This window comes from Fomitopsis serialis, assembly GCF_022376445.1.
Source record: "Fomitopsis serialis strain Sig1Antser10 chromosome Unknown B0H18scaffold_6, whole genome shotgun sequence".
Taxonomy (NCBI): Eukaryota; Fungi; Basidiomycota; class Agaricomycetes; order Polyporales; family Fomitopsidaceae; genus Fomitopsis; species Fomitopsis serialis.
In genome coordinates, this window is record NW_025954966.1 from 886070 (window position 1) to 909012 (window position 22943).

General features: G+C 53.7%; 7 protein-coding genes across 7 annotated transcripts; 2 read left to right on the plus strand and 5 right to left on the minus strand.

Annotated features, from left to right (window-relative positions):
* Window positions 1-1574: 1574 nt before the first annotated feature.
* On the minus strand, window positions 1575-2517 carry B0H18DRAFT_981666 (uncharacterized protein). The gene is made up of 3 exons (XM_048044484.1): window positions 2042-2517; window positions 1754-1850; window positions 1575-1700 (listed from the first exon to the last, which is right to left on the minus strand). Exons 1-3 carry the CDS (start codon window positions 2045-2047, stop codon window positions 1582-1584), a joined length of 222 nt encoding a protein of 73 aa, XP_047898464.1. The 5' UTR covers window positions 2048-2517; the 3' UTR covers window positions 1575-1581.
* Window positions 2518-2690: 173 nt separating this feature from the next.
* Window positions 2691-4070, plus strand: B0H18DRAFT_1115097 (alpha/beta-hydrolase; the record flags this gene model as incomplete). The annotated part of the gene is made up of 3 exons (XM_048033215.1): window positions 2691-3120; window positions 3191-3204; window positions 3261-4070. 3 exons carry the CDS (start codon window positions 2691-2693, stop codon window positions 4068-4070), a joined length of 1254 nt encoding a protein of 417 aa, XP_047898465.1.
* A 233-nt stretch (window positions 4071-4303) lies between these two features.
* On the minus strand, window positions 4304-6173 carry B0H18DRAFT_981684 (uncharacterized protein). The gene is made up of 10 exons (XM_048044485.1): window positions 6118-6173; window positions 6029-6063; window positions 5811-5969; window positions 5634-5702; window positions 5480-5577; window positions 5347-5426; window positions 5282-5286; window positions 5074-5211; window positions 5002-5017; window positions 4304-4752 (listed from the first exon to the last, which is right to left on the minus strand). Exons 1-10 carry the CDS (start codon window positions 6162-6164, stop codon window positions 4542-4544), a joined length of 858 nt encoding a protein of 285 aa, XP_047898466.1. The 5' UTR covers window positions 6165-6173; the 3' UTR covers window positions 4304-4541.
* A 1225-nt stretch (window positions 6174-7398) lies between these two features.
* B0H18DRAFT_1188615 (major facilitator superfamily domain-containing protein) lies at window positions 7399-9607 on the minus strand (the record flags this gene model as incomplete). Its single annotated transcript, XM_048036028.1, has 10 exons — window positions 7399-7885; window positions 7945-8002; window positions 8064-8256; window positions 8311-8372; window positions 8443-8477; window positions 8537-8768; window positions 8875-9041; window positions 9133-9233; window positions 9285-9402; window positions 9456-9607. 10 exons carry the CDS (start codon window positions 9605-9607, stop codon window positions 7672-7674), a joined length of 1332 nt encoding a protein of 443 aa, XP_047898467.1. The 3' UTR covers window positions 7399-7671.
* Window positions 9608-10652: 1045 nt separating this feature from the next.
* On the minus strand, window positions 10653-18412 carry B0H18DRAFT_558489 (uncharacterized protein). The gene is made up of 22 exons (XM_048038596.1): window positions 18367-18412; window positions 18147-18312; window positions 17964-18097; window positions 17659-17905; window positions 17405-17610; window positions 17273-17356; window positions 17137-17221; window positions 16940-17087; window positions 16793-16889; window positions 16188-16732; window positions 14919-16132; window positions 14707-14862; window positions 14539-14647; window positions 14361-14484; window positions 14106-14308; window positions 13827-14050; window positions 13657-13777; window positions 11937-13603; window positions 11487-11890; window positions 11266-11429; window positions 10720-11207; window positions 10653-10663 (listed from the first exon to the last, which is right to left on the minus strand). The coding sequence occupies exons 2-21, from the start codon at window positions 18162-18164 to the stop codon at window positions 10759-10761; spliced, it is 6399 nt and encodes a 2132-aa protein (XP_047898468.1). The 5' UTR covers window positions 18165-18312; window positions 18367-18412; the 3' UTR covers window positions 10653-10663; window positions 10720-10758.
* A 674-nt stretch (window positions 18413-19086) lies between these two features.
* B0H18DRAFT_981695 (chaperonin 10-like protein) lies at window positions 19087-20777 on the plus strand. Its single transcript, XM_048044486.1, has 5 exons — window positions 19087-19324; window positions 19381-19518; window positions 19579-20120; window positions 20185-20364; window positions 20426-20777. Exons 1-5 carry the CDS (start codon window positions 19177-19179, stop codon window positions 20477-20479), a joined length of 1062 nt encoding a protein of 353 aa, XP_047898469.1. The 5' UTR covers window positions 19087-19176; the 3' UTR covers window positions 20480-20777.
* Window positions 20778-21184: 407 nt separating this feature from the next.
* Window positions 21185-22556, minus strand: B0H18DRAFT_558551 (uncharacterized protein). Its single transcript, XM_048038597.1, has 11 exons — window positions 22467-22556; window positions 22381-22412; window positions 22196-22257; window positions 22081-22145; window positions 22017-22023; window positions 21863-21960; window positions 21701-21817; window positions 21636-21645; window positions 21547-21587; window positions 21472-21497; window positions 21185-21414 (listed from the first exon to the last, which is right to left on the minus strand). Coding segments are annotated over exons 2-11 (612 nt in total). The 5' UTR covers window positions 22383-22412; window positions 22467-22556; the 3' UTR covers window positions 21185-21230.
* Window positions 22557-22943: the final 387 nt, after the last annotated feature.

Sequence of the window (22943 nt, forward strand, 5' to 3'; positions counted from 1 at the left end):
TCTTGGGTGGCTTTCCGTCACGCTCTGACCACCGCTCAGACGTCTTTCCTGCTCAGAAGTCGCAACAAGAGACGAAAGGCTTCGGAAAAATATGAGGAACATATTATATGGTAGTTCAATGCACTTTTGAGACCCACAGACGAAGCGCCCAAGGGATGCGGTCAGCCGAGACTGTACCAGTGCGATTATTGAGGCGCGGAAGGCATTCATCGATTTCTTCTCCTCAAATGCGCTACACATTCAATTCATCAAAGTGCACATAAACATTGAGTACGAAGTAAAGAACATTGTACAAAAATCCCAGAATATTTAACGGGACGGATGAAATGGGAGTTGAGTAATTGCATTACTGTCGCGATTGCATTGCAGGGCCACTGATAGTACTACTACTAGTCACACTACGTAACGCAGCCTCGAGCCATCCCATCCCGCTGTAAATTAGATGTCAGATATCTCTATGGTTTTGGAAAGTGTGTGACTGCGCTCTCGGTGTTTCCAAAAAAGATTAACAAAATAGTAATCATGGAGGGATTCGAACTCACGCATTGCACGACGTAATAACCGCTGCACCAAAGCAACTATATTTGCTGCTCAATGGCATCATATAAGAGTACCACATAGCTTGGGGACATCTGGCTTGTGTGGTGCCATGTTCATTTGCTTCTGGCATCATAATTCAGCAAATGATTCGGAATGCTTCTCTATACTGTACAGACACTGAGTGAGGGAAGTAATAGACGGGAGCATTCGCTCTGCCCAAGCATGCAGTGGACTTGCAATGCTCGAGTGGAAAGTCACCTGATGCAGTCCATAAAAGGGAATTCAAGTGGCCACTGTGGTGCGACGTTCACACTGCAGTCACTGTGTGCTTCACTTACTTGCAAGGTGGTGTGTTTCACATAGGAGGTATTGACAACAATTTTGTCATGGGTTACTGGGTAGCCGTGTAGAAATCCTGTCTGGCAGGATGTGTAGATGGCGCGCCCTAGTTGTATGGTAGTCTTATATGATGCCATTGAGCAGCAAATATAGTTGCTTTGGTGCAGCGGTTATCACGTCGTGCAATGCGTGAGTTCGAATCCCTCCATGATTACTATTTTGTTAATCTTTTTTGGAAACACCGAGAGCGCAGTCACACACTTTCCAAAACCATAGAGATATCTGACATCTAATTTACAGCGGGATGGGATGGCTCGAGGCTGCGTTACGTAGTGTGACTAGTAGTAGTACTCCCTGCACGGCGCGACGACAAGTCGCGGTTGGGCGTGGGAAACGTTCGCCACCGCGGGGCCCTGGGGCCGACCCGCTGTGTCGGTGCGAGGTTCGGGCTCAGCGAAGCCCGGCGAGCTCGGACGCCGCCTCGCTTGCGTGCGCCAAGCGCTGACGGATTGCGATCCAAATAGCGATTCAAATCGCTTTTTAGAATTGAGCAGCCCCCAGTATTGAAGTAAAGCAAACAAGAAACAAGCGACGCTTAACGCGCGCGCCACCATCCTGCCAATCACGTGTCAAGTGCTGATATTACGCCACACTGCCAGCGCCTGTCCCTGGCTCGCGTCCGCGACGCGTGTCGACCTATCATTACCTCTTGCACAAGTACCACGCTGCCATCGCCCGAGGTTGTAGCGGGCTCCTAGTAAGTGGCAATGAACATACCAGACGACTAGTTGGTGCTATACAGGAACATCCGAGGGCGCGGACTACCAGTGATGTCTGCTGGCGTCGCAGTCTTCTCCCCATGGGCAGCCCGAACAGCTTAGGAGTCTTTCATCTCGATCAGCGCCCTGTGGGCGGCGCCGCCGCCCGAGCACTGAGATCTGAGAAGCCCGGAATCCCCGAGCATAATGGCTCTTCATACTACTGGTTATCTGGACGGAGCCTTACGAGAGACCGAATACACGTCAGTTAAGGTGCTGGAAGGATTGTCAGAGTTCATGGCTCAAGAACTGTAAGTATTCGGATTGGGATATATCAAGGTGGGCCTGTCACGACGATGCCGCATGCAATTGTTAACTGTTGTTTCAGTGTTCTGGTAGATCACCCTCATCTAGGCTATTCATTTTGACACATCCATGCGCAAAAATGCAGTCATCGTGGAACCCCAATCAGCGTACACCAAGCTCGACCTGCCTGGTAACATTGCCCGCGTCGTATTCGCGGTGTCAGATCCTCTGCCGGGAGAGCAGGATATCAAGAAAGGCATGGAGCTGATATACAAGGTGGTGACGCTGTCCGATCCGCCCTTACGTCTTCCTCTGGTGAAGGTGACTTTAGCAGCCTTGAAGAGCAGAGCGAGTAACGTACCATTACCGCAGACGTAGAGAGGTCTGCGGCTCGGTCGGAGGAGCTGTAAAGTAGGACGGACGATTATGAGTATAATTGACGTAGGATTCTCTCTGACTGTCACTAGCAGAAGAGTTGTATCAGTAGAGTACCCGTACGACAACGATGAATACGCCCGTCATACTCTCGTACGCAATTTTCGCCGGTTGTCAACGAGGAACCCGTAGCGTCACCGTGCTAGCTAACTCCGGTCAGCACGTCCATATGCGTTGTGTACGTCTTCTCGCGCTGATAGTGATCTGTATACAGGTTTCAAATCATACTTGATCAGACAACGGGAGGAACGCGTGCTAATGGAACTAGCGGACATATAAGCTGATGCCCTCTGGTCAAAAACGACAATCACTATGCCGCCGTTCGCATTTCGCCACCAGCCTCTCAAAGCCCTCTACCTGACCAAGACCGTTGCTTCCGTGTTCATCCGCCTCCCGTTCTGGGTTGCCACGAACCTCATTCCCTCTTGGCGTCCACGTACGTCATGGACACTCGGACGGGTCATCATCGTCAAGCTATTCGAAGCCTACCTCGACTTCATGTACGCCACCGAAGTCATGCGAAGCCCGTCCCTGCAGGAGTCCTCCGAAACAGCTGAAGCGACAGGGTTTGTATGGGTGGAGGCTGCGCCGGACCTAGTCGTTGGCGAGATCCTACAAATGGCCGAGAAGAATCATGTGGAAGCCGTCCGGACGGGCGGGTTCTGGTACGGTCCTCGTGGGACTGACGGCGAGGTCGGGCAGAAAGCAGCCAAAGGCGAGAAGGTCATCTATCATTTGCATGGTGAGTCTCTGTGCACATGAACTCCGAGTTCTCTGGACATGCGCTCACTGCTTCATTGACCTTGTGAAAGGTGGAGCCTACGTCGTACGTATAAATCCCTTATATCAGTCGTTTCCTTTCGGCTGACTGGGACCCAACAGATGGCCAGTGGAGGGGCGTCGAATACGCATCTCATGCTATGCTTTGAAGGCTTCCATACGCATTTTCAAAGCGACATCCGCATCTTTGCGCCCGAGTATCGCCTTGCTTCCGCAGCACCATTTCCGCCCGCCAATCCATACCCCGCCTGTTTGGTGGACGCTATCGCTGGTTTCCGTTACTTGGTCGAGGATGTGGGGTTCATGCCGGACAACATCCTTATCAGTGGCGACTCCGCGGGAGGTAGTTTGGCTTTCGCACTTGCGTACTACCTCCACACATACCAAGACCAACTCGTGCTCTCCAAAGCTACACCATCGGATACGACCGCGAAACAGGTCAGGCTGGGCAACGCGGGTGGCGTGTTGCTCGTGTCACCATCGGTAGACTGGACCCTTCCACGTTCTATGGCCCCCGGATCGTCCATGAATAGAAATCGACTCTCAGACTACGTGTATACCATTTTCGAGAGCGGGTACACGCTGCGGGCACTCGCCGGAAACCTGCCGGAGGAGACCGTCACGGCGGGCATCTACATTTCGCCTGGCTCGCTCGGGTTCAAGCACTCTCCGGGCACGTTCGCTGGTTTGCCGCGGATGTGCATCGTCGCTGGCGGCGCGGAGCAGACAGTCGACGCGATGCGCACTCTGAAGGACAGGCTGAAGGCAGATATGGGAGAGGAGAAAGTGCGGTATATCGAGGAGCCGGATGCGGCCCATGATTGCGTGGTAGCTGCATGGCAAGAACCAGAGAGGACGAATGTGTTCAAGCAGATAGCGGAGTGGATGCGAGAGGCGGCTGCTTCCGAATGAGTCTTGTTACAAGTCACTGATGCGTCGTCGGATGCCCATGATTGTTACAGAGCGAGCTACGTTTCAATCATATGGGAGTAATTCGCAGCACCTCACAGGCCTGACGTATCGACGATAGTAATATCGTATGTAGGTATGAACTACCACCCCAGCAAGTGGTGTTGGACATATCACTTGCCTTCGTGCAGGATGCACTTGAGTTTCGGGTACTTAGCAGATCGACGACAATGATGTGCAATAGGTTCATAGTCCATAGTCCATAAAAATCCACACCAAGATTCAACCACTAGGATCACTGGGCAACGTGACGCTAAGTACGGAAGTCACACCAAGACAACCTCGACTTTCAGATCCTCCCGAGCCCTCTGCAAAGAAAGAGTCCGTATCAGGTGTAAAGGCACTGTTCTCGGGTTCTCCACCGCCACCCCGCCGAATGCTCGACATCTGTTTTCTTCCTCATCCACTCGCTCCTCATCCAGACTCATCGAGGTCGCTTCCCGCATCCACACCGCCAAGCCCCACAGAACTGTATGTACCGTAGGAAAGCGAGCCCGCGAGACTCCCTACCACACGCGTGAAACGGATATCGGATACCTGTGATGTGTCGGAAGGTATGCCAGTGTCGACCGAAACTGCTTCATGCAGGTGGAGGTAGAAGTGCGTCATGAGGGTTGTTTGGAGCCTGTGACATATCTGCGATTAGGGGTGACCGTGTCTTCGACTGTAAACGCACGCGTAAAGGATTGGTACGAGAAAATAAGTAATGTTCTGGGGAGGTTCTGTCAGTGGACTGCAGTGGTCTGTTGATGAGTTTCGTAGCACCCACACGAGTAGTCGCGCTCAGCACGGTAGTAGATATCAGGAGAGCGAGAACAGCTCTGAGTCAGATGAGCCGTGTGGTAAATCCGTGCCAGGCATGGTGCGAACTCACATGAAGTATACAGTGCCTGAAACACGCAGGAAAGCAGTTAGATGCAAAGCTATTCTGATCAATTTTCCTCACCATCTCTGAGGAGTACTGTTGTTATTGGGGTCTCAATATGCTCTTCGTGAGCAAGATTGACCGCGTATACATGGTGCCAGGTCGCGGCTATCAGCAACGCCTCAGCAATGATGGAAGATGCTTCCCCTATGAAGAGTGCTGGGTACAGGCAAAGTGTTATTATTCGTTAGCTTAGCTCTATCACAGGAAAGTTGAGGTGTTGTCGTACATGGTCTGCAATGTGTACTGTTTCATGAGAGCTCAACAATCGAAAAGAATAACATATTGACGTACATGGAGCCTTTGCCGCCCATAAAAATTACACAGCCAACAGGATCGGGCACGGCAACAACGACTATCGTGGAAATCTCGTACTAATGATGACACCTCAGCGGTCATTTCAGCAGGTGGTAACAAACACACTTACTATGTGTATCGCAACAAACACCAGATAGAACGTGAAAATGGCGAACGCTAGTAGCACAGAGCGGCCGCTGATGGCGTAGGCGCGTAGCGCCGTGAAACCTATAGGGCGCAGCTGTGAGATCATGTTGGTAAGTACGGACTAATACAGTACGCACCACTAATGGCAAAATGGAACAATGCTGCAGCACATGACTGCGCAACTACGAGGATGTAACCGCTGTAATCTTCGGGTAAGTGGTGCATCTCGAGACCGAACCTGGCGGTCAATCTACTACCTCTGAGCCAAAGTCAGAATCCATACCATGCACAGTAAGAGCGTAGCTTTACCTCACATGCTGAGACACCTTGAATGACTATCTGTGAATACAAGAGCACTGCCGTAGACATATGGATCAAGAGGTATAAACCAGTCGCTACCGACATGCTCCGGCGCCGCCATATCATGTCCACCTCCCGCTCGAGAGTGAGGAAGCGGTCATACGTATAGATGGCTGTACATCAAGGTCAAGAACAACACTCACACAATATGTTAACGGGTATTTGAACTCACCGCATGCTGCTACTTCGCAGCATTGGTGTACAAATCTATCACCAGTACTTTCACTATCAATCGCTCGAAAGTACAAGTTTGTGACTCACCCTGTGTCGAGATCCCCAAGCACCGGAGCAGATTCGTCCGACAACATAGCTGTACAAGCACGGTGCAGCGGTGAACGAGGTGCTTATATATCTACAAGTCGTCACGCTCTTGATCCAAAGCTCTTCACCGGCGCCAGAATAGGTATCCTGTGCTGTCCAGAGATGTAAGGGTCCATCTCTGGAGCTCGTGCGGTAATCTGGAACCCAAACTTGCAGAGCCTGATTCTCGGCACAAAAGACAGTCTGCGGTCTACATCTATGCTCGACGAGCATCGCCACGACCCGCCATGAGCTCGCGTACACCCGCGGCTTCACGGAACTCGAGCGCTTTACGGCATCCACGCATCGCTACCTGAAAACAGTGATCAGTCGCCCAAAATAGATAGGTCACGCATACTATACCTACCTAGAACTCTCCCGAACACATTGGAAAAATGTATCGTCTTAGCCTAGTACGATGACTGCATGGATCTGACAACACGGTCTGTGCCACCTCCGATGCTCGCCTACTTGGAACCGCGCCGTAAGCTGTAGCGTACCGTCGGAGTCATTCAACTGTTTCGTAGTAACGCCAACCTTGATTGTGATGCCAACGTGTTGCGTGAACTCGTCGCTGCCAGTGCCCGTGCCTATACTCTGTGTCACGGACATTTGTTCAGTGGCTCATCGTCGCGAATGCATATTAGGACATACCAATATGTCAGTCATGAATTGCACAACGACACACAAGATCGGACTCACCTTCATCGTCCTAGCGCATAGAGGAGTCTTGAAACTGTGTAAGCTCAATTATGAGATACAGCATTACTCCCAATCACAACGACGGACTGTTCAACTTCGAAGCTTATACTTCTGGCAACCCTCATCTAGCTTGGATCTCGGTTGGCTGGCATACCAATGTCCTATGCATCTTCAGCAAACGGGGTCCTGACACAGCGGCGTAGCATTTTGCTCTGAGCCCTACATCACTCGGGTGTTCCGGGGCCGGGGCGCAGTAGTCTGACAATACAGATATCAGCAATGGGTCGCAACAACCGGCCTAGATTGCATGGAATCACTCACATAGCCCGATGGGTGCCGGTAGGCTACGCAACATCCCAAGAAATTTCGGAACATGCAAATACCTGTAAGAGAGCCCGGGCCGTCCGTCGCCTCCAATATATAGATGCGCTGCGAGGACGCGGTACTAGATCAAGCAACGAGGGAAACAAACACGACCGCAGCAACGGTATTGGCAGTACGAGAAGACATCAATAGAACGCAAATAAGTACTCAAGTGGATCATTGAAGTCCGCACGGCCAAATCACGGTATGGTATGGTATGATATCCGAGGACCGGAATTCAGAGCACCGAGAGGCGTAGTACGATTCATACGTGCTGCGAGCCCTTCTTGCGCGATACAATCGTCCGCGCCTGCAAAATGAACGCCGCGCCCGCGAAGATGACGACCTGCCACAAAAATTGGGAGCGCGTCAGCACTCTGCCTTGCCCGTAACGAGCACCGCCCCGCACGAGCCCCCATCGCACGTCATCCTGCCGCGGGACTCGCGCATCTAAGTAGCGAGACGCGAGAAGAACGAGGACCCAGCATGCGCCAACGAAGGAGAGGAGCGCGCGATAACAGACACCAACTGGACGACCGTACTCACCGCGCTGAACACGATTGGCTTGTACCACTGCCCTGCCTCGTCGTAGAGCGCGCCGGCGATCGGCGTCCCGGTCAGCATCGCGAGCGAGGTGAAAAAGTACGCGAGCCCGAGGCGCATCCTAACAGCGTGACAGGTCAGTGTACGCTATACGCCGACCCAGCCATGCGCTCGACGCACCCGATTTCATGCACGCTGTTCGACAGCGTCGCCACCGCCGGCGGCATCAGTGCTATCGCTGTTCCACGACGCATCCGCTGTCAGCCTCGGGGACAGGTCGGCGGAACGGAATTACGCACTCGCGCCGGAGAAGAACCCGTAGAGGATTGAGAAGACTACGACCGCCCCCGTCGATTTCACGCCGAACATGGCCAGGACGAGCGCGGCGGTGATCGCCGCGACGGGCACGAGCACGTTGAAGGGCCCGATGCGGTCTGCGAGCATGTTCGGGAGCGTCCGCCCAAAGATAGACGCCGCGTTGAGGATGGCAATCTGGGTGAGGAGGGATCTGGGCAGGTGCGGTGGGACGGAGGATGGTTGACGTACCGTGTAGAACGCGAGCGTCGAGGACAGCCCGTGCAGGTTCACCCAAAGTTGGAGGTAGAAGTCTGGAAGAATCGCACGGATCTGTCAACTCACCGCGCTTCACATTCCCGCCGAACGACAGAACGCACTCACACGGGAAGAACATCCCCCATAGCACCAAGAACAGCCTGTCTCATCTACTCGTTAGTGTTCCACCCGCTACGAACCGCGCCTCAAAACCACGCACCCAAACACGAGCACTAAGAATGGCACGTCCGTCATGATCGCCTTCATGTCTGGCTTCGGCCCTGGTCCGCGCTTCTTCGCGCTCGGGAGGCGGGTCGTCATAACGGCGTTGGCGATCACGAGAAGGCCGAGGGTGAGGAACGCCGTCGCGCGGACACCCCACGCGAACCCCGCGCTGCCGTGCACGAGCCTGTTGAGCATGATTGGGTAGATGAGGCCGCCGATTCCCGAGCCTACAGGATAGATTGAAAGAGGTTGTGTCAGTGGCTGTCAAGCGCGAGTGTACGATGAAGTGGGCGTGCAGGTGTAAACGTATGCTAGATAGAGGGGAAGACTGACCCATCATGACAATTCCCATCGCGAGCGAGCGGCGGGTGCGCCAGTGGTGCGCCTGGACGGACATAGCGGGGACGAGCATGAGGCCACTCCCGATGCCCATGCCGATCCCCTGGGAGAGGACGAGCTGGTAGTACTTCTGCGGGTGCGCGAGGGAGAGCATGAACATGCTGTCGGCGAGGCGCGTTGTTTTATGAGCATGTCGATCAAGCAAAGAATGGATCGAAAGTGTTGGGAGGCGATGCGAAGGAGGAGACCCACCAGAAGACGTAGAGGAGACTGCCGAATCCGAGAACGTGGTGGAAGTAGCCCTGGTCGAATAGCTTACCGGCGGGGAGGCCCATCGCGAACATGAAGAATAACTGGCATACAGTCAGCTCTTGACTTTGGATAGCAGAGTAACTGCGGCGCACCTGTATTGACCCGATCCAACTTATGTTCGACGAGGATGACGCGCCAGAAAGCACATAGTAGTCCTGGTAGACTCCGAATGAGTTGGAGTACCCAAAGGTTGTAGTACAAACGAGGAAGCTGAGTACGACGGTCAACTGAAGACAGCGGTCTAAGGAGCACGTTACACGCACCCTCCGAGGACGGAGAGCCAAGCCTGGAGGCCACCGTCGGGTATAGTGATTGTTGGTGCCGGGACAAGCTTCTCGGCGACGGGTGACTCGGGAGGCGGATACTCGACTTTGGGTGCCTCTTCGGCTTGCGCATTCGTAGACGTGTCGGACATGATTCGCGTGAAGTGCGCGCGCCACGATAATCACAGAGCGGCCGTCGCCGCACGTCTTGGTTATGTATGAGCTTTGGCGGGAGTGTTTCAGGGGTGCGTACAGCAAGGAGGGCACGTCGTGCCAGAGGGGCCTCATCAGACGCTACGGCGACACGCAGGTATGTTATGCCAGCCCAGTGTAGCGAACAGGGGCGCCTGCCTACGTGAGAAGAACGCAGCTTCTCGGTATCAACAACTCTATCGGCCAGGAATAAAACGCACGTACCAGAGCGGCAACCCCAGGAATACAGTCCGTAGCCCGTGATGGTGGGAGTATGCAGGGTGCAATGTTACGGCAAGCCGACATGCTCTGATCACGAAGGGAAGACGAGCAGGGCGCTCTTTACCTCCGTATAGTGCCATGCCAGGTCATGCGGCATATGTACATTGACAACGTGAGTCGGGCGGAGAACGACAAGGCGACCGCTGCTGGCAATCCACCGCGCAGATTTCGAGGTCCGTGCGTATGTGCTACTGCACTGCGGGCGTCTCCATGACCTGAGCAACGAGAAATACATATGCGTGCGCTGCGGAGCCCGCGTCGGCGTCAAGGTGCCGCAACATGTCCAATCCCGTCTGGCTACGTGCACCCTGTTTCGCTGTTGCTCCAACTTGAATTTTGCGTGCAACGTCTCTGCGCCCGCCAGATGATGATGGGCTTGATGGTATAGCGAGGCTGCACCGAGTTTCTTGCACATTTGGCCACTCACAGATGCGGCATCACGGACCGCTCCTCGATGCAGTTGCCCGACCGACCAGCCAAGTCTGTCATACGTAGCGCCGATGGCCTCATTGAATATACCCTGCACTGCCTGCTGCATCATGATGTCAGTGTGTGCCGCGGTCGCGCGAAGAACGGTTCCCCTAGCACTAGTAGCAGATTCGAGATGCACAGCAGAGAATTCGAGCAAGCGGCAGTTCGGCGGGTTTTACAAAAAGCCTCCACAGCTAAATAGTACAATATTCTGGCCTTCAGATCCACAGATGCTTGGGGTCAAGTGTAGAAACAATGGTGGGCTAGAAAGACGATAATTTGAGGTTGCCAGTCTCGCCAGTCACCCGAATGTACTCACAGATTAAGAAACAGCTCTGCAACGCACGCCCCCACTTCGCTATACCCCTTCCTCCTTCTTCCCCTTCCCCGCAAGCACCTCCAGCCCTTCCAACGACATGTCCGCCAACAGCTGCAGCTGCGTCACCTCCACCAACGGGCGCAGCATGAATGCGAGCCGCGCTGCGGACAGCGAGTCGACGCCATACGCCGTGAACGGCGTCTCCGGCGAGAAGTCCTCCGCGGCGACGCCCAGCACCCCGCGTACGATCGCCGCCATCCGTATGCCCACGTCGCCTCCCTCGTCTGCCGCCCCCACACCATTCACCCCGGGGCCAACGGCTGACGAGCCCATACCCGCGTCAGCGGACGTAGATAGGAGGTGTCGTCCGAGAAGGGGCATGCCCCGCGTGCGCTCGAGCGCGTACCAGTCGACTGTCGGTACATACCGCGCGAACCGCTCGCCGGCTTGGAAGCGAGCGAGGGCGTCTTCCAGCCACAGGATCATGTCTGTGTAAGTTTGAGCCATGAGTGACGTCGGGCGCGATATGCAGATGTGTGGACGCACCTTCCGCCGTGATGCCCCACTGGGCGAACTGCTCAAGCTGTGCGACTTTGCCTGACTCGCCCAGTTCGCTCGAGCGCATCATCGTGGAGTCGATGATCCCCGGACAGACGAAGGCGAATGCGTTCGGATACGCAGAGACCTGCTCCTCCATCTCCGTGTTGGCTCTAACATCATACTTGTCAGTCCTGATCAGTTTTTGTTACCCTATTGTAGCCACTCACGCGCAGTAGTTCGTCTGCCCTCCATTTCCAAAGAGGCCCGCCACGGATGAGAACGGGACGAGGAACTCCAATGCCCCGACATCGACGCACTCACGGAGCGTGTCAACCACACCAATCTTCGACTCGTACACGCTTGCGAAGTCTGCCTCCTCGAGCCGTGCAAACGTTCGGTCGGACAGTGCGGCCGTGAGGACTATGCACCCCGCAAGCGGTGCCTCCTCTGGGATCCCGCGGAGCAGCTCAGCCATACTCTCGATGTCGGAAGCGTTGGTTGCTGAGAGACGCAGGTCTAGGTCAGGGAGGGACCGCAGGTACTCGAATGTGCGCCGGACGAGACGGTTGGACGTCGTCTGCAGGCTGGCTGCGCCCCGACGGGACGTGACTACGAGGCGTCGAGCGCCGTGCTGGGATGAGGTGAGCATGCGTCGAACCCATCGGGATGACACTCACTCTGTATAACATCCAGGCGACGTGCGCCCCCAGGTTCCCGATGCCACCCAGGACGAGGTAGGTCTTGTGCGGGCTGAAGGTTGCCGTCCGCGGCTCAACGGTCGCTATGGCGATGTCAGGCACTCGAAGCACGCTATGATGCTCAGCTGGACAACTACGCAGACTCTCCTCCAAGTCATCCGTACGCTCCTCTAGGAAGGTGAGCGCGAGCTCTAGTGCATCCTGTACTGACCACAGGTCGTTCCGCAGTGCCCAAGCTAATCCCTCGTGCGGGTCGTCCCAGAAATACATCTTCCCGCCTTTCGGGCACGACGCAGACCTGAGGAGTTGAATATAAGAAGGATCCGTGTATCCGGACACGACCAGGTTGAATCCACTGCGAAGAGCGGAGGACAGATGCAGGGGCGTCGCGTCCACCGGAAGCCCGACAACAGTTATGCCCTGCCTGCGGTACATCCAGATGACTGTCATGCCGGTGGCGGTATCTGAATGCGTGACGAGCACTCGGAGACCTCGGCACCTCTTGTCGTTGGAGAACGTGTGCGTGCCTTGCGCAAGGATGCCAGCTACGACGCTTGGTATGCACTGCATTATCATGGTCGAATGTCGATTCAAACGCGGAGAGAGGCGGGAAGTGGCCTCTCTGCGAACGGTGACATACTTTCCCACTGGACCTTGGGCAATGGCGACGACGGGTCCATTGTTGGGGTTTGTGCTTGTCCACGAGTTGCTTCTGTTCATTTCCAACCCGAGAACACCCTTGACTACAGCGCTACCAGATACGCCCTGCACCTCGAGAAGGATGCTGCCTTCGCATTCCACGCCAGGATCCATCTGGTCAGCTATCTGCCCACCTGGAGCAGTCCGCTCAGGCAGAGGCATCATTCTAGGAACTAAAACACCGCCTTCCTGAGTCACGAATATATCCAGCTCCTCGCGCATGTGCGCTGGGATCGTTTGCAGATACTCTTCTCGCGAGGCCTCGTCGCCATAAGAAGAGTCAGGGGGGAACACAACGACGTGGATTGTCCATGACAGATACTCCAGTCGCAGAGCCCGGACAAGCCCGAGTGCGGCACCCCCATCACGACCTTCGGCGACGAGAACCCAAACGTCCAAGGCGTCCACAGGGTCCAGACCACTGAAGTCCCACTGCAGGTCCATCTCATGCCCTTGGGCATAGTGGAATACGAACGCTTCGTCGGGATCGAACACAGGTGGTGCCGGTACGCCGTCTGCGGAACTCTCGGTCCTTTGGCACCAAGCGGTAAAGGTCGGAGATGATCCACCTGGTGCGATCAGCGTTCGCCGAATTGTTAATCCCGCATCATGTAGCGCTTGAGAAAGTCGTTCGATCCCATGCGCCTTGTGACCGTTCACAACCGGTAGGTCTGACCGCGTCGTGAGGACCAATAAACCACCAGGGACGAGTATACGGCTCAGCTGCGCGACATACGGATCGCCCTCGGGAAGGAACGTAGATATGATATCGAAGTACGCAGGGTGATTGCTCCCAAGGTTGGCAAGATCGATGTTTGAGGTCCTGACAGTTCCTCGCCGTGGGCTCACGTCCTGGGAAGCTCGCAGACCAGGTTGCACGGAGATATCAAATAAGAGCAGAGGGAATCCATCGAGTAAGTGGGTGAAATGGTCGGTACGTGGGAACTCTGGCCGCACGGTCAGCTCGCCTTAACATAGGTTCGATGCTCGTAGGACGCACCAGTCCCGAGGGCGAGGAGGCGAACAACACTTCTGCCGCTCTGTCTTGAGACCTGCTCTATAACTTCCCGTAATGCACTGATGTGGTCAATCACGGCATCTGCGCATTGATCCTCGTGCTGCTGCTGCAAAACTCAGTGCGGAGATATAGAGGTCACGTAAGGTACGAACCTTAGTGGAGGCTGCATTCCCGTTAAATTGATCAAGCTTGTGCCCATTGACTTTGTCTCTAGTATCCGACAGCAAAGGTAGGACAGATCGTTGTAGCCCGACATCATATGGTATCAGATCTTCTGGTGGTGGGTTAAATTGATGTTTCGCAACCTCGAGTCCTTCTAACGTGCATAAGGGTGTGCCAGCATCATCCGCAATGATGATATCATAGAACACGGACGCTGATGCAAACTGTTCGTCATTTAGGATCATCATATAGAAGCGGGCAGTACTGACAAGGTGTCCATTTCTTCAGAACGGTGTGCGTATAGATATGCTCGGGGAAGAAGTGAGCCCGAGGAGGGCAATGAAGAATGACAGCGTCGACGTGCGCGGGCAAGTAGTAGTTGTTCGGGCCATGGTCCCCATGAAATGGCCTATAAGAGGTGATGTGCAGGCAGGCGTCCAGAATGGCCGGATGCAGCAAATAACGTCCATCACTAACATATGTTCAGCGGCGGCATTGATACTGGGGAAAGAACAGCAGCATACCGCTCTAACGCATCGTCCATACCCTTGATCGATACCAAGGCCTCGTGATAGCCATAAAAGACTTCCGTGACTCTACGGAAGCACGCACCGTACGCAGAGAAGTACGCAAGTGAATGATAGAACGCTATGATCGCCTTCTCAGCCGTGATACATGCGGTTGCCAGCAGCACTTACTCACAGGATCCAGTATACCCTTCGCATCGTTGACGTATGGCGGGAATGTCTAACGGAGTCTGGGGCGTCGGTGGTTCAAATGACAGGTATCCGCTCGCGTGTGTCCGTTCGGTCTGGTACAGGATACATGAATCGCATGCAACACCTCGCAGAGCCTGCGGAAACGACGTACCGGCGCCGAAGCGGCATGACTGGACGAAATCGAAGTCTTCACAGCCCAAAGGAAGCCATCGCGGGAGATATCAACCTTCATGGGCCTCTCGGACGACAAGGACAGGATGCTTCGCATGTCCACATTCATCAAGGTCGTAGCCCCATATTCCAGTGCCTGGGATAAAAACCAGATCAGCAGCACGAACGGTCATAGCACCGATGTTCACAGACCATCTCAATAAAACCGGCAGCAGGCATGATTGGCTCTCCTCTGATGACATGCTCCGCCAGCGTCGGATGTGTATCCTTATTCACTTTGAGGTAATCATGATTCAGCGGTCCGTTGTGTGGCTGCATTTGCTTCACACACCCGGAAGTATCGGGGTATAGAGGAAATGCTTTTCGTAAAAAGGGATACTCCGGCAACGGAGTGCTCAACTCGTAACACGCGCGTCCATTGAGCACCGTGAAGTTGACACTATTGTGACCCGCGGAAGTAAGTTGTCCGCATAGTTCCAACAGATCGCGATGTTCCGTAGATGGACGGCCTTGCTTCCGTCTGTGGGTCGACGGGAAGACCGCACTGGCGCCTTGGGTGATCTGCGAGATGTAGGACGACAAAACAGGATGTGGAGAGATCTCAATGGTTGTCGTGGAATGCGCACGAGCAAGCTCCTGGATTGTGTGTGTGAACAGGACAGGGTTCCGCGTGTTCTTCCAGAAGTATTCGGCGTCGTAGGGGCCTTCAAACCGAGCGCCAGTCAATGTAGAATATGTCGTAACGCTCGGTACATGACAGCCTGGGTAGCGGCCGAACAGGTCACGAAGCGCCTGGACATATTCGTCGCGACACCGGTCCATCATGGACGAATGGATTGGTACTCGGGTCCTGATTTTGCGACAGAAGTAGCCACCGACGAGTGCTAGCTCCAAGAACCGATCTATTGCTACTGCATGCCCAGAGATGGCAACCGCAGACGGAGAATTGTAGCAGGCTATGTCAATGATGCTCCTGTCGTCTTCCCGGCGAACTTGATTTAGGAGCAGCTCGGCCTCTTCCGGCATACACGACACAGCCGCCATTGTACCGCCCAGATCTTCCATTGATGAGAATGTTCGTCCTCGCAGGATCGCTAGCTCTACGGCCATCGCCTTCGGAGCTGCGCCTGAGGCGTAGAGAACCGACGTTTCACCGGCAGAGTGTCCGAGAACAACGTCGGGTCTAACTCCCAGGTGTATGAGCAAGTCAAAGAGCGCCATTTGAAATACAGCGATGGAAGGCAGAATGAGTGAAATTGGCCAGGTTCCATCCGCAACGCAGGACGTCCCCGAAAAGAGACCGTGGTCCCTGATAATCGACTTTCCCGTCAGCCGCTCGAAAATAACATCCATTTCGAGAACACTATCCCTGAAGACAGGGAATCTGTCGAAGAGTTCGCGACCCACTGCACGATACCGTCAGAGTTCTGGCATGGGATTAAGTGGATACGATGAACGTACTATCCGGGTGTTGTGGGCCTTGACCCGAGAACAAAAACACGACGAGAGGTTTTGTTCGCTGGCAATGCTGAGGGGCAGAGAATGTGATGGCGCCTTTGGAGCCCTCCTCAACGATAGCATAGGACCTCCAGGACATCTGCTTAGCACGTCGGCCTAACGCCGTTGATAGCGCACGCAAATCCACAAGTGCCGAGCTTTGCAGCGACTGTCCTATGGAAGTGGCGCTACGCGAGGAGAGTCCGCATGCCATCAAGACCACCGGACCAGATACTGCCGAACCGTCGAGTGTAGGTGCTGGGGGAGGTCCTTCCAAGACAGCGTGGCCGTTCGACCCGCCGATGCCTGAACTGGCTATAGACACTAGCGGTCTCTTCCCATTCCGGCATGGAAGTTGCGTGGCGCACAAAGGAACGCGAAGCTTGTGCTTCTCCCACTCGATTGCAGGGTTCAGCGTACGCAGGTTCACAGCCGGAGGTATGGTCCCAGTCTTGAAGATCGATATCACTTTGCACAACGATGCCAGGAAAGCCACAATTTCGGTATGTCTGGCGTTCACTGTTAGTTCGATTTTGCCAGGTAGTACCACACAAAATATGTAGACTTGCCCAATGTTGCTCTTGACGCTGCCGATGAGCAGCTCGTCTTCACGCGAACATTCCGCGCCGACCCAGTTCGCCTCCGTAGGATCTCCTTTCGCTGTACCTGTAGTGCTATTTAGTGGACAGCTCGGTCCGAGTAACGACTGTGCGCACCGGTTGCATGCAATTCAACGTAATCTACATCTTTGAAATTCCTGTTCGCCTGCGCAAACGCTCGCATCATCGCCGCGCGCTGCGCGTCCGCAACTGGAGCGCCCGGAGGGGCAGCACCTCCTGACGAATTGAGCGATGTGCCCAAAACCTATTCGTTACATGAGGGCGGGATAAGGCATGCGTGACTAGAGTCATACCGTGGCATAGACGCGATCGTGATCTTGGAGAGCACGCTCAAGTGGTTTGAGCACTATAGCTATACAACCTTCTCCCCTAGAGAAGCTGCGAAGACACTCTGAGTACGAGCGATAAGAGCATTGGAACACGACATACCCGTCCGCAGATGTATCGAAGGGTTTGCACTTCCCGTCTTTGGCAAGGAGAGAACCTTGACTGTACGTGAACCAGTCGATGAAGCTGTGGCGGTTTAAGCAACGTGTCAGGACGTCGGTTGGGACTACACACCGATGGTTCAACTGACATCCAGCCACAACGGCAGCCTCGCAGTCTCCCTGTGAGATGGCCTGGACCGCGAGATGGAACGCGGTTAAAGTTGAGCTGCATGCCGTATCGGTCGGAACAGATGGGCCGAGCAGATCGAGATGGGTAGAAATCCGATTGGCTACCATGGACGGATATCCCGCAAACGAACCCCGTTCGTCGTATTCATCCTGAGAAAGGGTCAATATGAAATCCACGTGAACATGAGCATGACGTGCCGGTTCAGATACGGTCGACAAGTCGAATCCTGTCGCTGACGCAAAGCAGCCAACGTTCCGCGATCGATAATCAATGCCAGAGTCGAGCAAAGCGAGGAAGGCGTTCTCAAGGAGTCTTCTTGTTGCTGGAGCCATGCTACGTGCATCCCTAGTTGACACTCCAAACTCGACATTGTCGAACATGTTGATGTCCTTCAGGAAGGCACCCGTATCAACATGAATCGCTCCGAGATGGTTTCCGAGCCATCTGCGTGGTGGTGACATCGAGTGAGCTCAAGTCGCACATTCAATGACATGACACGTACGCATTTGCATTGAAACGTTCCGCTGGCATGCGTTCATATGCATCAGCCCTATCAAGCAAGAGCTTGAAGAAGGTGTCATGGTCAAGATTCTTCGGCGAATACTTCCCACTGGGAAGCTCCACTGAGACGCCAACCTGCGAGCCCCATGAATACGAAGCAAGGAACGAAGGCAGACCGACTCACTATGGCGATTGAAGTCATGGGTAAGTGCAAGTTGTGATTTGATGATTATGCTTCTATATACTCTGATGCTGGCGCGTGCCTGAACAGACACGACAGGGTCCGGAAGAGCTTCTGTTGCATTTGATTGCCCAAGTCTATATATGTGCTTGTAGCTCCGCCTCTCAACCTTATCCACCAAGTCGCATCAGTGCAGATGAACGGATCACACTGCATAGCTCACATCACGGCAATCTTCAATATGTCTATGTTGAGGGATGAGAAAGCCGAGTCCTCCGAGTGAGGGGTTCGGATAAGCCATTTCGACCCTTGCAGCATAATGACTGTTGCGATGCACGATGAGTTATATAGGGCAACATGCAAAAAGGCTCACAACATACTACATATTACACGGAACGGTGCAATCATCGAGTCGTCCACAACGCCGGCGCGTTCAAGTTGAAACGTGACAAGAGCTCAAGCCTTCAGTCCGAATCGTAACGCACGCGGGATACCACCAAGGTTACGATTCTCGGCATTTACTATCTGAGGGCCTGTCTGTTCGATCCTGCTGATATCGTCCGAGCGGCAGGAATAATCAGTTCGAGTCGAAGTAGAACTGTAGAAGACGGTTGTCGAAAGACTCAAAGAGGCACTGGTGGCAGGCGCGTGTCGGGGCTTAAGCGCCTCTGGATCTCAGATCTCAGTCGCGATGTGCTCTGGTCAGTGGTTGTAGGGCCACTGCAGTAACTTGATACAGTAGTACTACTAGTAGATATGGTAGGACTTACTCCAAGTTGAACGTGAGTGAATGGTTCTCTGTAATCATGGAAGTCATAATAATGTGTATGTTGAAGCGCCCTCAGGCTCCGAGTCCTGTCACAGACAAGCCCGAGCTCGGTATCACCGTGACCGAGTACTATCACCGCCATAATGCGGTTCCACTGGCGCTCCAGTAGCGGCAACTCTATTGTGGTGACATTCATTCCTGCGATGAACATCCAAGGCCATCAGTATCTGCCTTCGTCTCTAAGTTGATTTCGAGCTGCTTTCAATGACAGCGTACTCCCGGGGCAAGACCATGAAGGCGATCGTGACCTTGGAAAACGGGCAATTCACACTGAAGGACGTACCCATACCTCAGGCTTCGGCGGGTGAGATCTTGGTCAAAATTACCGCGAGTGCTCAAAACCCTGTGGACTGTAATGAAAATTCTTCCTTAACCGACGTATTCACAACTTTGCTGATTAACAATCAGGGAAGACCGCCCTTTTGCACAAGAAGCCTAACAATATACTTGGCTGTGACTTCGCGGGCACAGTAGTTGAGCTCGGACCGGAGGTTCCTGATACGTTGAGACACGTAGGCGAACGCGTCGCTGGATGCGTACAGGGAGGTGAGTATTGGCCTGTACTCGGTAGTATAACGGGAACCTGATCTCCCGCTTGCATACCAGGGATAGCTCCCAACGGCGCATTTGCTGAATATGTTGTCATGCAAGCCGCCCTGGCCATCGCTCTCCCTGATTCAGTGTCTTTCGAAGACGGCGCACAACTTGGCGTAGCATGCTTCACAGCATGTCTTGCCCTTTACGATTGTCTCAAACTTCCTACGCCCGACCATCCCGTTGAAGAGTCGAGCTCCGTGCTTATATGGTCCGGCACCTCTGCGACCGGACAGTATGCCGTTCAATTTGCGAAGCTGAGTGGTATGCGAGTTATCGCGACGGCGTCGCCGAAGCACTTCGAACTCGTCAAGGCTCTCGGGGCAGACGAAGTGTACGACTACGCCAACTCTCAGACCCCGAGGAAGATATTCGCCAGTACCCGCGGTTCCCTTCGGCACGCCATGGACTGTTTCAGTCAAGATAGAACGCCGAACCAAGTCAGCACGTCGCTGAGCAAGGAGGGCGGCACCATTGCGACTCTGCTGCCCTATGTCAGCAGGTCGAAAGGTGTTCAGACGCACCTGGTTCTCGCTTACACTATTCTGGGGAAGGTCAGTGCAGCAGCCGTCTCCTTGACACGAGTACATCCCTATTCAGATCTCCACGTTTGCACAGGAGTTGACCTTCCCCTTCGCATATCCTGCTGTAGAGGAGCATCGTCAAAGTGCCATGGAATACGCGAAGTTAATCTCAGCACTCCTGGCGAAAGGGAAGCTCAAGCCCGTTCCAGTCAAAGTGTTCCCTAACGGACTGCAAAGCGTCCATGACGGGTTTGAATACATGGGAGCAGGGAAGGTAATGAGCGTTCACTGTCTCGTCTCCGAGTTCAGCCGTATTCTGACATCTGTGCGATGAGGTCCACGCGGAAAAGATCACGTATCGGATTTCAGACACCCCGGGCATAGATTAATGATTACAGCGGCCGATGTGTTGCGACCTGCCTACTACGCCGTCGCCGACATCGCATTTAAGATGATGCTATATGGCTGTGGTTAGCTAGGATCCGGGTGAGAGCGATCACAAAGCATGTGTATTCCGTGTTCCGTTCGTTCACATCACTATGTATAGCTATTAGTCTCCTGCAGTGCTCACTGTACCTTGGGCGGCGCATCTACCGAGCAAGCTAGCACTTCGTACTGATCGTACGGCAGACTAGACCCGCCGTAGCCCCAGCAGTAGGTAACTTGATAAGCAGAACTCCAAGCTCTCAGGTGCAGGCGGTTCGATAGGCCGGCACATGTCACGATGCGGCTTCTCCGCAGGCATGATATCCCCATGGACTTCGCGTCCGGTCTGTAAGCGCGTCATACATTTCTCTCCTACGGGTATCGGCCAGTCACGTTCTCACATCCATGGGTAACGTGTGTATGGTTCTGTCAAGAAGCATTGCAAACAGGATGCCCTCAGTTTCAGGGTCCCGCTCCCATCATTCTGTTACCCCGCCAGTTCAAAGGTGTCATGATAGGTCCGTACATCAGCTCCTCATCCCATGATAAGTACGCTAATACGCAGAGTATACTAGTACTGACTGAAAGCAATAATACAGTATTCAGCCGTGCGCCGATTTGGTGCTACATCAACGGTGTCATACATCTCAGATAGATAAGTAATGCTAGTAGTGGTGCCAACGTCGTGTCTTTCCGTCGAGTGTTCACCGACATCTATTTATTGTCCATCTCGATCTCCTCGAACACAAGGATGGTCGGTTGTGAACCAAGACTCCCGTTGCCTCGTGTTCGCGGGCCCGCGTCGTACTTTGACCAGTGTCGCCTCGAACTGTGCTCGACCTGCTTGATCTTCAGAAAGAGTCGGAAGCTAAGAACGCCGTCTAGCGCCCACGTAACCCTGAGTGATAGTCATGTGTATAGCGCATGTAGTGCCGAAGCGAATAGGACTACTCACGGTGGCATGAGTAACGTGTCCGCAGCCTGGACATCCATCAGTTACTGATGCTGCGCGTGGGCGCGAAAAGCTCACCGATCCGAATATGGTTGGCAGTAATCTTGATAGTCGTAGAACTGGGAACGGTGGTCAATGAATTGCTAGACAAGTAGAACGGACCCTACGCAGAAACGCCTAGACATAATTTGATTATGCATTTTGCAAAACGAAGGACTCCGTTTTAACGCACCAAAAATGTAAGGAACCCCTGTTTGTATAGAACACCGACAATGGCAGTGTTGGGTCTACGCGGGGTCATCAGGGAGCTCAGGGTGACCATGGCAAGTGCAATCAAATCGAATGCGACCTGTGAAAGGATTAGGATGTGTTTGTCCATTATCCCAGTACTCACCATGCCTGCCCAAGAGCCTACAAGATACCAAGACTTCTTAGGGAATACGCATGTCGCGGCCTGATTTATGGCATGAAACTGCACGTATTGCACTTCCGCTAAAAGAGTATTTACTCGTTAGCTATCCACATTGAGCATATTTGTCTTGCTATACCGGTGAGCTGCTTCAAGACGTAGCCGTCAGATACGGTTCCAGCCATACATATCACGAAGGCTACACCAAGGACATATTTGACAAACTTTCGGTCGTCCCAGATTCGGTACAATCGAAAGAGAATGTAAGCTTCCGAACAACGGTGAGTGCAGTCAAGAATAACGTCAAACTTCACTCACAATGGACTGATGCATTACTGAAAAGACCATAAACGACAGCGAAAACGGTGAAGGAAGCACACCTGTCATGATCGCCGGTGTCAGTGGGCGGATCCGAGGCGACGTGTACGTCCTTAGGTCTCACTTCTGATATTTCAACGGCGTATACATAAGTGACCACTCTCAAAATCTGCAACGACACTCACATGCCTATCCATAGGAGCAACCCCGCTCAATACTGTTCAAGGTACTTGAGCACGTCGCAGAACAGCTCAAGACAAGTGTGACACACCGACTGCAATATACATGAGACCGGCTTCCCTAAGATATACGTCGGCGAGCACGCATATTGCCAGAAAGAGAGGCGGTTCTTGCCACACGTATTGGATCTCCCTCGGTAAGTTGAGGAGGTGATCATAGAGAACAAGTGTTACTCCTGCACCTGTGCTATCACGACGTCAGACAACGGAGCACAGGAACATCGAATAAGTGCCTCGCCTGCAAGGTACTTGGATACTTCCAATGAATCGATGTCGCTGATAGAGACGGACATTTTATCGCCGTCGCGGGGGCTTGGGAGCGCCAGGAAGTATTTCCCGTTGCTTCATTGCATCGCTTATAACCAACTTTGCGCACGAAGCGCCGTTCCGTAAGGGTTCGGGATGCCAACGAGATGCTGGCGCCCAGCTGAACGCATCGCCGTGGCGGAGCCACACTGCAATGACCATCCGACTGTCCAACATTGATTGCGCGTATGATGGTATGATGC

Bases quoted from the DNA above. Each gene is read 5' to 3' on its own strand.
- B0H18DRAFT_981666 (XM_048044484.1), bottom strand. The intron at 1,701-1,753 runs GTTCGGGCTGCC...CATCACTGGTAG, and splicing joins AGATGAAAGACTCCTAAGCT to TCCGCGCCCTCGGATGTTCC.
- B0H18DRAFT_981695 (XM_048044486.1), top strand. From the start codon at position 19,177: ATGACAGCGTACTCCCGGGGCAAGACCATGAAGGCGATCGTGACCTTG. The intron at 20,121-20,184 runs GTCAGTGCAGCA...ACGTTTGCACAG, and splicing joins CTTACACTATTCTGGGGAAG to GAGTTGACCTTCCCCTTCGC. The intron at 20,365-20,425 runs GTAATGAGCGTT...CTGTGCGATGAG, and splicing joins AATACATGGGAGCAGGGAAG to GTCCACGCGGAAAAGATCAC.
- B0H18DRAFT_558489 (XM_048038596.1), bottom strand. The intron at 16,890-16,939 runs GTGCGCACAGTC...ATAGCACTACAG, and splicing joins CGTTGAATTGCATGCAACCG to GTACAGCGAAAGGAGATCCT. The intron at 14,309-14,360 runs GTATGCTGCTGT...AACATATGTTAG, and splicing joins ATGGACGATGCGTTAGAGCG to TGATGGACGTTATTTGCTGC.
- B0H18DRAFT_981684 (XM_048044485.1), bottom strand. From the start codon at position 6,164: ATGTTGTCGGACGAATCTGCTCCGGTGCTTGGGGATCTCGACACAGG. The intron at 5,970-6,028 runs GTGAGTTCAAAT...CTTGATGTACAG, and splicing joins CTGCGAAGTAGCAGCATGCG to CCATCTATACGTATGACCGC. The intron at 5,427-5,479 runs GTAAGTGTGTTT...TGTCATCATTAG, and splicing joins TGTTTGTTGCGATACACATA to TACGAGATTTCCACGATAGT.
- B0H18DRAFT_558551 (XM_048038597.1), bottom strand. The intron at 21,818-21,862 runs GTGAGTACTGGG...ATCCTTTCACAG, and splicing joins TAGGCTCTTGGGCAGGCATG to GTCGCATTCGATTTGATTGC. The intron at 21,415-21,471 runs GTGAGTAGTCCT...ACTATCACTCAG, and splicing joins GACACGTTACTCATGCCACC to GGTTACGTGGGCGCTAGACG.